This window comes from Leuciscus leuciscus, assembly GCF_965113295.1.
Source record: "Leuciscus leuciscus genome assembly, chromosome: 12".
Lineage (NCBI taxonomy): Eukaryota > Metazoa > Chordata > Actinopteri > Cypriniformes > Leuciscidae > Leuciscus > Leuciscus leuciscus.
In genome coordinates, this window is record NC_138736.1 from 1,956,074 (window position 1) to 1,969,729 (window position 13,656).

Consider the following 13,656-nt stretch of genomic DNA (forward strand, 5'->3'; position numbering starts at 1 on the left):
TTTATTTGTACACGATGGCGTTTAGCGAATATTACCGTTTGTGCAAGATAAACATGAGGCTAGAAGGTAACGTCGAGTCTGATGCCATGTTGGATCCATAGATATAAACAAACTGCTTTGGTGTCGTCATCGTCTTGCTGCTCCCTCCCCGTTCTGTGATTGGTTCCCTTTTTCAGGGGAAAATCTGGTCCATGGTGTCCAGGCTGCCTAGCAGCGTGAATAAAATTGCGCTGCGAGCAAGGCAGCATGGGGAAACCCAGGCTAGGTTCATGGTGTTATAAGAGGGAAATGTGGTGGGAGGTTGGAGGGCTGTAGCCTGTCATGCACTCTCATTTATTGTAAACAAGCACATTATGCATTTTAGTAAATAGAGACTGCTTATATATGTCGTGTGCATTTAGAGAAAAATACTAAAACATGGTTGAGGTACTGTGCGTTTTAGAAAGTCGAGGCAGATAAAGGGCAAATGTGATTGGACGAATTCATCCAATGGGATCGCTTGTTAAGTTAGCTGCACACAAAATGTTAAAATCAAAATACTGCACAGATACCTCTTATGGACCTAGCAGCTAACGTTAGTTCTGCGAGTTGAACTCCCTGCATCAACAATGTTTCCTGACACGATGAACATCAGCTAGCTTCAGGGTGAGTAGAGAGGGACATTGGATTCTGTTTACAGACCTGCTGCGGTTTAGTTAGCTGCTAGTAAACGCATTATTATCGATCTGTGATATCGTCGGAGTCATGATTTATTTATACAGTTTATATGGTCGGAGTGGTGGCTAGCTTGTGGAGTTTGACAAAAGTGCTTCCAACGTGTTTAGCTGCTAGCCCTTTACCTAGGTTGGATCGTTTGGTATCTAGCTTGGTTTTGTGACTCAATTTCAATGAATGCCGAGTGTGTCAGTCTCAGTTTTGTTGAACGCTATAAAGCCTGGTTTCCTTGTCAAAGGTAACGTTAGCCTGTGAAAATGTATCGTAACCCCAGCTGCCTTAGCCCTATACTATTCATTACTACAGCCAGGGGCAATACAGTATGAACCCCCCCTAGACCTGTTGGTTTCTGTTTCCTCAGCCATGTCAGCTAGCCTCAGACTATGTACATGCTATGGCTGCTCTGCTTGTGTTGGTTAGCAACAGAGTAGCTTACCATGCCAGTGACGTAGTGGAATGCTGAAATCCAACATGGCGGCGCCCGTGTAACAACAACATTTTCAACGTACCATTTTATCCCTTTTAACAAATTCTGCCATTTTAATAATTGTACCAATGAGAATAAATAAAATACATCTGTTATATCACCTTTACTCAAATTTTCAGTTCAGTTCATCTTTAAAGTCGGCATGAAAACAAATTTGACAAATCTTCTTTTTATATGCAATATTGTAGTGTTTATTATAAATGATTTATCTGTGCACTTCATTATTTTTTTTAAATTCATGTACCCTTATAATCTTTAATCAAATACATTACCCTTCCCTCCCCCCTCGAAACGACCTCTCTTCTCTTTCGGTCACGTGCCATGGCAAAAGGGTGCGGCCAGAGCCGATGAGGGTCCGGCTATCGGTGTTTGTCTCGTTTCAGAATATTTACGAATTTTAAAATTTAGCTGCTCGTCCTCGTTCTCGTCGCCGGGCTCCTCAATAAAAAATCCTTCATGGGAGGGTAACGGTGGGGAGTCCGGTGGAGAGAAATCCTCCACAACTGAATGTAAACTGGCATTCAAATCTGCCTCCATTTTGTTTGCAACGCCCAACCTTCAACGATCCAATCAATTCCCGAAGGATGAAATCAAGCCCCGCCCTACATTTTTTATTTATTTCAGAAGCCGTTTCACTCGGATATACGTCACAACAAGGAAAAAAGGACAATCTCAACTTCCATTTCATGCCAACTTTAAGGAAAATCCTGACCTTCCCACTGGTATTTACGACATTGTGGTGGCGTTCATGTGCGTTCAACTCGTAAATACGGTCTTTACGACATGACTTGAATGCACCATTAGACATGTTAATCAGTCTCTAATGCCTGGCTCACACTACAGGAGTTTTAAAATCCTAACCGATTTTGAAATCTGGTTGCAGCACACACTTAAGGAGAATCTTTGCAGATTTTCTTCCCCCAAATCTTAAACATGCTCACACTACAAGGTTTGAAAATCGCGGTGCACCACACACTACAAAATGTTATTAAGTTTATCGTGCCAGAAGTGCCTCACGTGATCTCACGCAGCAGATCTGAAGTGGAAAAGCATGGAAACATAGGCTATGGGATATGCATTGCCATGAGACATACACACGCACAGAGACTTTGAACCTACCGGTACTTTGAGTTAAGATCGAGCTTAGATCGGGCCCAACAAATCAAGCCCGACCCCTACCCGAGCCCATGCACTTTGTGTCCGGGCCCGGCCCAACACAAAACATTAACATAACTGTAATTATGAGCCCGAGCCCGATTTAAACCCGACCATTTTTTAAATACGTGGTCAGGGGCGGTGCGAGATATTTTTTAACGCAGGTGCTGAGGGGGTGCTAGATATATAGCATATAAATATTGCAAAAATTGTCCACTTAATATTTAATATTCAATCATTTTAATTGTCACAATTAAAGTATTCATTTTATTAAATTGACCAAGCACAACATTCAGCATTCAATCAAATATTGATTAAAGATTTATTATTATTAGGCTTATAATGTTAACATAATATACTATCGTTATTTCGACATAATATGTGTGCAAGCAACAAGCTAGATGTGCATTATTAAATCCGGTGACGCATGCATTGATTTTGAAATCCATTTCGTTTTAACGCGCTTTTTAGTTTCGGTTTCATTACTGAACATGTAACGTTACTCGCCTTTGTGCCTGCTGACCACAGCGTAATACTTATTTATTTAGCAATAAATAAATGGAGATAAAAACGCATATGGAGTTGAGTCATTCAAAATTATCTCAAGGGAAATTCCTTCAGCACGACAGCCCTGCTGTCTTTTTGACAGCACTGACGTAATCACAATCTTGCTCATCCCGATAAATATCAAACATGTTTGATATGATCGGGGCGAGCCCGATTTGTGTGAGAGCAGATCGGGAGGGGCAAGATTCGATCTGTGAACGCCTCACATTACCAGATAATCTGCGCCGAACATCGGAACCGATCGAGGTCCTCGACAAGATTTTTTCTCAGATTCTCGTGAGGGGTAAATCGGGCATAAATCGGCCTAAAACTCCTGTAGTGTGAGCCAGGCATAAGAGCAGCATCTTTGGAATATGCGTTATATTTTTAAGCATTTGAATCGTCACATGTTGCGCATGCAAAATATGGAAATGTGAACTGAATTTGCAGTCGCTTTTCAAACGCATTGTTCAATATGCTTGCGTAAACTTAACCGACCGCGAATGACACCCCCCTCCCAAAAAAAAGGTGAGTACCGCCGCCATCGATAGATAGAATGAAGATAGATAGATAGCGAGTGCGGGATCGTAAACACCTCTGATTGGCCATTGTATTCGTGCGCTCAGCGGATTTGTCTGTGTTTTGCTACAATGATAAACACACGGAAGTGTTTGAACGTTTTTTTTATTTTATTTTTTAAACGGGAACGGGAGTGTTTGAAAGCACAAGCAAGCGTCTATCCGAGGACCAGGATCTGCTGATAGACGCCTGCTTTCAAACGCTCCCGTGTGTATCTGTGTAAAGCGCTCGGTGAAGAGCGTCATCGATCTATTTATAGCATGTTTTTGAAGCGCTGATCATTTTAGCCAATCACAGGCATATTTGATAAGTGCGTGAGTACAATGGCCAATCAGAGGTGTTTACGGTTCCACTCAAAGCGTCACATTTTAAAAGATTCTGTACTGTATGGTACTGAAGTCTGTACTTTTTGACAACTCTAGCTTATACCTTTATTTTGCCCATTTTATTGGGATTTCAGGAGATTAAAGTAAAAAAAGAAAAAGTTATTGTTTAATATTTTATGATAAACAGGGAATCTTGCTCTTGGAGCCACAGCTGTCCAGTCTTCCACATTCGAGGGAGCAGGAGCTCAAAGGGCTGTCGATGGCAACACGGATTCAAATTTCACTCTTGGGTCATGCAGTCACACTAATGTGGACAGGAACCCCTGGTGGAGAGTTGACTTGGGGAAAGCCTATGAGGTAAACAGGGTTAGCATCACTAATCGTGGAGATGGTGGTCCAGAGAGGATAAATGGAGCTGAGATCCGTATCGGCAACAGCCTGGAAAATAATGGCAACAATAATGAGCTGTAAGTATTGTCTCTCTCTTAATGGTTAGAAAATTACTGAATAAGATCAAATTACTTTGAATAAATCCTTTTAATATAAAAACTTGCCTTTGACAGGAGTATATTTAATATGCTTCATGCAGTTTTGATTCGCCCCTCTCTATTTCTCTGTGTGTCTTCACAGGGTTGAAACTGTTGAGTCAATCCCACCTGGAGTCACTAAAACATTTCAGTTTAAGCCTATTAATGGCCGATATGTCAACATTTTTATACCTGGGCGCGATGAATATCTCACTCTGTGTGAAGTCAAGGTGTTTGCAGGTGAGGGACAGTGAGAGAAGAATCTGTGATATAATTTGATTAAGTTGTTATTAATGTGTGTATAACTGTTATTATTTTATTAACAGAAATTTACACATCAACTTACACCTGTTTACCAAGTGAGTGTTCTTCATTACTTTCAATGTTGTCAGTAACACATAATATAACATAATATTCTTACTAAACATTTGATAACAAATAAGGGATAATGTGAATTAACACAGTTGTTATCGCAAAGTAAACCCTGAAAGGCTGATCAGGACCTGTCTTAGTACATGGCTACTAACCACAAATAAATAATTTTGGACACAAAATATTCATTTGAGTTTAAATATTATATTAGCTCACTTAAATAAACGCAAAGCTTCCGTGAGGAAAAAAATATTCCTAGCAAGACAAACGAACAAGTTCAAACAAGACAAACATTTAAGGGGTAACTATGTAAAGTCATGTACAACAAATGAATAATTACATGGACATATTGACTTGATGAAACAGTTTTAAATTCTTGCCGGTTTATTATCTTAGAATCAATTACAGTGTACAGTGTCATTCTGGCAACGAGACGAACACTACAGAGTCTCAATACTAAAAATACTTAAATGCAATCTGAATATTTTTTCAATACAATCAATAACAATAACAGAGACTCAACTGGCACCAGTTGTGTTTGTATGAAACGAGAGAGAGCGGGTCCACAGTGTGATATAAGAAACATTAAAGAAAGGCCGGCACATGAGCTGTGTGTTATCCAGCGTTACTGTTGATGACGTCATTATCTGGAGATATCAGACCTCTGAATGTCACGACTGACCAATCAGAATCAAGTATTCCAGAGAGCAGTGTAATTTGGATTACATATCTTAGTATTATTTTGCCCATTATATTGTGATTATACTTTAGCACATTAAAGTAAAAAAAGAAAAGTCGTTTATTATTTTATGTTAAAAACACAAAGCTGGTGTGCACATCCCAAACACCCAGATTGGGCTCAGGTGAGTGATAAGTGATATAAACAAAATAAAAAAGTATGAAGTCCGCACACTGAGGATAACTGCTTCCAAATAGCTTTATTAAAAAGGTAACTGTAACGAGGTAAGATGTTATGGGAAGAAGGAGGCGGGAACCGGCGAACATTCAAAGATTTTAATGGTCAAATACAAAAATGAAAGTATAAGCCAGCAGCCTCTCGCGGACGACTGCTGGCCACACCAAACCAAAAACAAAACATCAAATAAAACACAGGCCTGTCCTCTCTCGATCTTCAGCGTCGCCCTCCACCTTTTATGCTTCCGCTCCTCCGTGAGAGATGGGCGAGAACGGCGCGAGACCGGTTGCGCGATTACTAATGAGCGACACCTGCTCGACGCACCGGTCTCGCGCCGTTCTCTCACGTCCCTCGACCTCGTCCTGCTCGCCACAGTAACGTTTCGACCCATCAGGTGCCTGATGAAGACCTGAGGGTCGAAACGTTGCCTTTTTAATAAAGCCATTTGGAAGCAGTTATCTTCAGTGTGCGGACTTCATACTTTTTTATTTTGTTTTTATTATTTTATGTTAAACAGGGAATCTTGCTCTTCAGATTGACCCCAAACTTTTAAAGAGCGATTGCATAAGGAAATATATATTTTTTTTATATGGAAAACTATATATCATTTTTTTTTTATTTACTTCTCAACTATACATTTATGCTGTGTTTTTGTGGAAATTTTGAAGTTTTTTTTTTTAACCTATTTACTGCACAATTACATAACTAGGCCATAAATTGGCTCATGAAAAATGATTTTTTAAAGAAAAAATCACTTAAATGATGATCTTAATTAAATCTAAATAGTTTTTGGACATTGCTCTATGTGTTAGGGATAGAATACTGCCATCTATAGGTTAGTAGAAAAACTTTATTTCTTATAGTTAAGGAATTAAAGTGCAATGACCACATGTATCCAATAGAGGGCCATAGAGACTCATTCATTTTCACTTCATTTTTCTTAACGCTTCAACTTCTCCTCACAACTTTGATATATATTTTGTGAACATTTATTTAAACATTTTGAAATACATAAAAAATCTGTAGTTTTGTCAGAGTTAGAATTTGTTGTTGTTTTCTGATATATTTTGAATTATCTGCTTTTGCAAATTATTAAACATTTGCATAAACATTACAAGTCACCACTATGACATGACTGTAATCACACACTATTTATTTCAGAAAATTATTTATCAACAATTTTTTTAGAACAAGATGAATTTTAAAAATAAACCAATAATACAAAAAAACAGCACCAATAAGTAAGGAATAATTGACGACAGGCCGTTGAATTATTAGAAAAATAATGCACACCCGAGGTGGTAATGCGGTCACGACGCGAAGCGGAGTGGCCGTTACACCTCGGGTGTGCATTATTTTTCTAATAATTCAACGGCCTGAAGTCAATTATTCCGCTTATACTACAGTTACCACACCTCGAAACATTGTTCAGATTATGTATTTCAAGACGTTTGTAAAGTTTTTGTCATTAAAACGCTCTTGTATGTAGGACTAATTTCTTACGCATCTAATCCCATGCCTCCGTTGCTAATTCCAAAACGTCATTTCAGAGTTTGTAACGGAGGATTGAGCCGCTGATAGCAAACTAATGCTGGGACACACGACTAGCTGACACATTCTCTGACTGTTTTCATCGACTGCAGCAGATTTTAAACACCGACTTTGAACACAGACTGAACGCGCTGAACACGCGTTTGGACATGATCAGTCATAAGTATCAAATTACGTTCATAACCGGCTTTAAAGTGTGTTCCCGGCTTTATGCAGTTATTAATGCAGTTATTAGAGAGAGATGTTGCAATAATGAGACAGAAAAGCATATGTGCGTCAATATTATTATTTATTTATTAATTCAATTCGTTTTAATTAATTCGTTAATTCTTTTTTTTTTCTATTATTGACAGATGACAGTAGACTAGCCAAATAAATGAAACCCAAAGCCCTTTTAACAAGTAGGCCTATCAATAATTATTTATTTGTTAAATTATCTGCAATAAAAATCCGTGCTGCAGGACTATCCATTTATTTAGCCTATATTCAGTTTAATTTTCTATTGATTATAGATAGGACTTTATAGTTTATTTATTCAAATTAAACTGCATGTTTCTATTGATTGTGAAGCTAGACATTGAAAATTGCAGATCAAGCGCATGGGGCTAAATGCTTTTTCTTGTTATGAATTGTATCCTATTTTCCGTTATTACAGTTGACTACGCGAAGTGATATGGAACTGTAATGCGGTCAAGACCTGCCTGGAACTACTTTAGCCGTGCGTTTCCCTGAAAATAATGCACACCTTAGAACGTTCATCAACCAATCAGATTCAAGCATTCAACGGCCCTGTAGTAAACTGTAATGAACAGGAGTGAAGGGTACACAGAACAATACAACTTTTGTGTGTGTGTGTGTGTGTGTGTGTGTGTGTGTGTGTGTGTGTGTGTGTGTGTGTGTGTGTGTGTGTGTGTGTGTGTGCGTGCGTGTGTGTGTGTAGTGTGTATGAGATAGAAAGTTCGTTCTACTTTTTATTTATGCTCTAAGACCAGACCTTGGTTTATTTGTAGACATTTTCAGATTTATAATGGAGTTATTTAAATTTTTTGGATAAAACAAAATTTAAAAAAGTCATTTTTTTCATTTTCCCATTCATTTTCAATGTGGGGTCATTTTGACCCCAAACACCTTAAAAGGTAAAATAAATAAAAATGCACACACCTTTAGAACAACCAAATCAAGCCCAGTTTTTTTGTGCATGTTTAGATAGATTATTTAGGAAATGTCACAGAGTTTCATGCCCCTGAGATGAAGGTAACACTTTAAAAAAATTAAGGAAAAGTCCAGTGGGGTCATTCTGACCCCAAACAGTGATTAAGGGTTAAAGAAAGGCCGGCTCCAGAAACCCGGATGAGCCGTGTGTTATACAGCGCTGCTGTTGATGACGGTCATTATCTGGAAATATCAGACCTCGGGATGTGGCGACTGACCAATCAGATTCAAGTATTCCAGAGAGCCGTGTAATAATCATTTGGATTACATATCTTAGCTTTATTTTGCCCATTTTATTGAGATTATACTTTAGCACATTAAACAAAACAAAAAAGAAAAAGAAAAGCTATTATTTGTTATTTTATGTTAAACAGGGAATCTTGCTCTTAGAGCCGCAGCTGCCCAGTCTTCCACAAACTATTCCATCAGTGGAGCAATAGCTCAAAAGGCTGTCGATGGCAACAGGAATTCAATCATGAGTGGTGGGTCATGCACTCATACTAATTGGAACTATGAACCCTGGTGGAGAGTTGACTTGGGGGAAATCTACGAGGTAACCAGGGTTATCATCACTAATCGTGGAGATGGTTATGCAGAGAGGATAAATGGAGCTGAGATCCGTATCGGCAACAGCCTGGGAAATAATGGCAACAATAATGAGCTGTAAGTATTGTTTCTCTCTTAATACTTACACAAGTGGTTAGAAAATGAGTAAATAAGATAACATTACTTTGAATAAAAGTAAAAGTTCATTTTCCTTTTAATATGAACTTTGACTGAAGTATATTTAATATGCTTCATGCTGTTTTGATACGCCCGTCTCTATTTCTCTGTTACTCTGTGTGATCACAGGGCTGAAGCTGTTGTGTCCATCACACCTGGAGAGACAAAAACATTTCAGTTTAAGCCTATTAATGGCCGATATGTCAACATTATTATACCTAGGCGCAAAGAATATCTCACTCTGTGTGAGGTTCTGGTGTTTGCAGGTGAGCAATAAAAGGAGAGAGAGCTGGTGTGTAGACATTTGTACTATTTATAATATGTGTATTTTGCCTTAATAATTGTTTTCTGATTTAATTGCCAGATTATTTGGATTGAGATGATGTTACGCCACAGTCCACTGATCCTACAAGCAAAATACCAAACTACTGTTTTCTGAGCAATACTAATATTGCACTTTTTTCATTGTTTTCATTTTACTTATGCAGATCTTATCCTTAAGATAAATGATAAGTTTCAGTGCACAGTCATTCAGTAAAGATTTGAAATGTGTTTTGTTTTTTAAATGCTCCTGATTCTTTGCTTTTTTTTTGCGATCAAATTTTTGAGTTACAGAATGTTATTGTACAGAGACAAAGAGATAAGCATAATTCTGAACACTTTTTTCTTTTTGACTTCCCAAGGCGAATGCACCTGATTCTGAACCCCAGTTTGAGCCAGGGGTTTGTGTATTACCCATTTTTGTTTATCTCTCTGATTTCTACATCAATAAATTACTACAGCATTGCATGTTGTATTATATGTTTCTGGATCAAAAAATGCTCATTTGGATATTTACAATGAGGAGGAGGTATAGTGTTACAGCTTCCCATCTAGAGTTGAGGAGCTGTTAACAAAGTAAAGAATTACATTTTACCAAAAAAAGAGAAAGAAAAAGAAAACCCTGCAGAGAATGAGGATTTCCAACCATCTGTCACAGAATCAACAACACAACCACCAAATCATCCAATATTAAATTTACATTTTCTCCTATAAAGAGGGAAAAAAGGAACAATAACAAAACCAGAAATATCAATATCAAAAATAATATTAATAAAATTAGGGGCAATTGCTTCAGTGGAGAGTTTTGCCAAAATAACAAAACAAAAAAAAACGAACCCAGAAATCTCTCTAAATTACCTGGAGAAAGATATCAGTTTGAGGCTGGTCTTCCAGCTTGCACTGTCAAACCTCTTCAACTGTTCCAGAATGCTAAAACTAGAGTGGTCTTTATCGAGCCGAAGAGAGCCCATGTCACACACCAATTGCACTGGTTGCCAGTTGCTGCTCGCATCACATTCAAGCCACTGATTTGCCTACAGAACAACCAGCTCTGCTCCACTTTACCTAAACTCATTACTCCAGACTTACGTGCCATCCAGAATGAACTGCAAATGAATGTCGTCTCGTGGTGCAAATCTCAAAGAGGCACAAAATCCCTTTCACTGACCTTTACCTGGACTGTTCCTGCTGGTGGAAGGAGGCCGTAGACATTTTCAAGAAACGGCTGAAGACGCATTGTTTTCGGCAACACTTGATCCATTAATACTAATATAAGAACTGATGTTTCTGCTAAGACAAAAGCTGAGATAAAATTCGCCATAAAGCAATAAAACACACCCTGGACAGAAGATCGCAAAGAAAGAGCACATGACATTGTCTTGTCCAAACTTCTCTCCTTCCTTATCTCTGCATCTCCCTCTCCCTTCTCCCTTCCTTTCCCGTGACGTCTCAAAGCGACACCGGGTCCTTAATGAACGAATATTTGAACTATGGGATACTCCGAATAATCAAAGATCTAAATTAATTCATAATATTTATGATTATTTTCTAATAAGAAACACAATCTAAATGTGATTGTCATTTGAAATTGGAGTCAGATTAAAGCTGCAGTCGGCAACTCTGGAGGATTGAGATAACTTAGCCATAATGTTTACAATATCATGCGCCTCCCTAACTACCACGAGTACCCTCCCATCGAGTTTGCGTGCTCCGCAGCTCGTCATCATATTTTCTGTGAATGCGCCCGCCTCTTCAGCATCGATCTTCTTTTCTACATGTGTGTTCTTTATCTTGGTTGTTTTGGACCTCCTAGCTCTGGTTGTTATCCGAGGAATTGTTATTAGATTTTCTCTCTGCCGTCACGCTTTGTACAATCCAACGGCGAACTTCAGGCGTGTGCATGTGATATTGTAAGTACGTGCGCGAGGGGGGTGGGGGGTCTGTGGCGTGCACGACCTGTGATTGGATATCACACAGCCCTGCGCTGATTGGACCAGGAGAACCGGGAGCGGTGGATTTTTGCCAAACAAATAACAGGCTCCAGGTGGAGGTAGAAGCACAGGTTTTTTTCTAAAACCATCTTATTTATGTTGTTCTGTCGGAGCATAGTTTCGGTTTCAGGAAATATGATAGAAAAATTGTTGCTGATGGCAGCTTTAATATTGAAACTAAATTCTAATAAATTAAGTGAACTTCACTGGAGCGCTGAAAAGACATACACGCATTATACCTTCGCCCACACCGTTGGATTCCGTCATTGGGCCAATGGGTGGTCCTTACAAAGTGGTGACCCCGACGTGATCTCCAGATTGCCTTTTCAGCAAAATATTGGGACTTGCAACAGCAAGAGGTTTGATCTTCTCTTTCTTCAGCCGTTGTGGTAAGTCAATTCTTATTTGCCTTTAAGTGTTGTAGGAAAATTCAGACACACCTCATATAGACACATTTGTAGAGTGGGACGGCTATACCCAGTTAGACTGGAGAACGCAAAATGAAGATGATGATGTTTGCACTCCTAAATAATAGGGCTAATACTATGTCTTTTCAGTGATTATGTTTCACAATCTTGCAATACCGGTCAAAAGTTTGGGGTTCATAAGTATGAGTTTAATTGATGAAAAAGTCACAGTAAAGACATGAATAATGTTACAAAAGATTTCTATTTCAAATAAGTGCTCTTATTTTGAACAGAATACAGAAAAAAATGTATCATGATTTCTACTGTTCAACTGTTTTCAGCATTGATAATAATCAGAAATGTTTCTTGAGTAGCAAATCATCATATTATACTGATTTCTAAATTATCATGTAATTATCATAAATTATCATGCTGAAAATTCAGCTTTGATCACAGGAATAAATTACATTTTACTATATATTCACATAGAAAACAGCTGTTTTAAATGACTATCTTTTCACAATATTACTGTTTTTACAGTTTTTTTTATCAAATAATGCAACCTTGGTGAGCAGAAGAGAAATGAATGATCTTTCTGACCCTAAACTTTGAACGGTAGTAGAAGCTTTTTAATTGTCATACATGAATATAGTTACAGAATTTTTTTGCCATGCCATATGAACATCCAGTCAGTAATTACACTGATCTACATTTAATTTAAAGTGAGCAAAGCTTTCATTTTAGAGATTGACACCATTGAAAGTAATTCCAGTTTTCAAATCGGTAAGTAGATTAGATCAGTCAGAGTCAAACCAGTAACTCCAGAGTTGGAGAACAAATCATAAGAATCGTCATTTGCTTGTGCATCTGATACACTTTCCCATATATGTACTTAAATTATTTAATCTAATAACCTAATTCAACTTTAAACTGTCTGAAAAATGTATGTTTGTCACAAAAAATATATAACTTTTTACCATGTTATTTGTTAATGACCCATGTTGGATAGTACTTTTTTTTCTTTTTTTTAGAAAACATCAAAATAAAAGATATTTTAACAAATTCACCCACACACAGATTGCATTTTGGAATTATTTTATTGGTCATGTAATTACCACTTCAGTTGTTTGGCGACTCGCTGCCGTGTGTTAGTCCACAGCACCTTAACGCTACAAACTCCTCCAATGAAACAGCAGCTGGAATGATGGACAGATCTGTGATGTTTTCTCATCCATCAAGCTGTCAGTCATATGTTGAGAACTGGTCATAAGAGGCAAAACCCCCTCTCTTGTCCACCGACTGGCCATCACAAGCTAGCAGCCAGTAGCGTAGGGGTAGAGATAAGTCAGTGTCATTCTGTGACCCGTCTCCACTGCGTTCAGCTCGGCTCAGACGCGCTCCAGGTCTTTGTACCTCTTGCGCAGGACGGACACGTGGTCCTTAAAGAGCACTGGGTCCAGGCGAAACTGAGAGTGCATTAGAGGCATGTAACCAAACCAGCTTGCAAAGGTGTTGACACACTCCTGCCTCTGGGTAAAGTGCTCTGGGTTCGCCCACGGCGCCATCTTAGTGCCCTTTGAAGGAGACAGAAAATAAGATGTTAAAAACACATCACTTTTAGGCCAAGTCTATACTAATCCCGATACATGTGAAAACGCATATTTTTCTCAATGTTTTGGCCTATCGTCAGTAAGGCGTTTTTTATGTTTTAAGTGTGGATGAAAACGCTAGTGTGGACAAGAGCGCGAATTGAAATGAATGCGTCATTTTGCAAATGGATCCGGATTAATGTAGACGTAGGCGAAGAGCCAGGGGGTGTAAACTTTTGA

General features: G+C 38.5%; 2 protein-coding genes across 2 annotated transcripts in view; one reads left to right on the top strand and one right to left on the bottom strand.

Annotated features, from left to right (window-relative positions):
• Positions 1-9,897, top strand: part of LOC309510889 (uncharacterized protein) — a 264,657-nt gene extending 254,760 nt beyond the window's left edge. The window contains exons 12-17 of the mRNA XM_082185864.1: positions 3,995-4,274; positions 4,438-4,574; positions 4,661-4,693; positions 8,760-9,048; positions 9,238-9,374; positions 9,473-9,897. Coding sequence (XP_082041990.1) covers positions 3,995-4,274; positions 4,438-4,574; positions 4,661-4,693; positions 8,760-9,048; positions 9,238-9,374; positions 9,473-9,486 — 890 coding nt within the window. The 3' untranslated portion in view covers positions 9,487-9,897. The remainder of the gene's footprint in view (positions 1-3,994; positions 4,275-4,437; positions 4,575-4,660; positions 4,694-8,759; positions 9,049-9,237; positions 9,375-9,472) is intronic.
• Positions 9,898-12,905: 3,008 nt separating this feature from the next.
• Positions 12,906-13,656, bottom strand: part of LOC309510723 (exostosin-1c) — a gene marked incomplete at its 5' end in the record, with an annotated part of 28,267 nt that continues 27,516 nt past the window's right edge. Inside the window, one exon of the mRNA XM_082185593.1 lies at positions 12,906-13,401. Coding sequence (XP_082041719.1) covers positions 13,216-13,401 — 186 coding nt within the window. The remainder of the gene's footprint in view (positions 13,402-13,656) is intronic.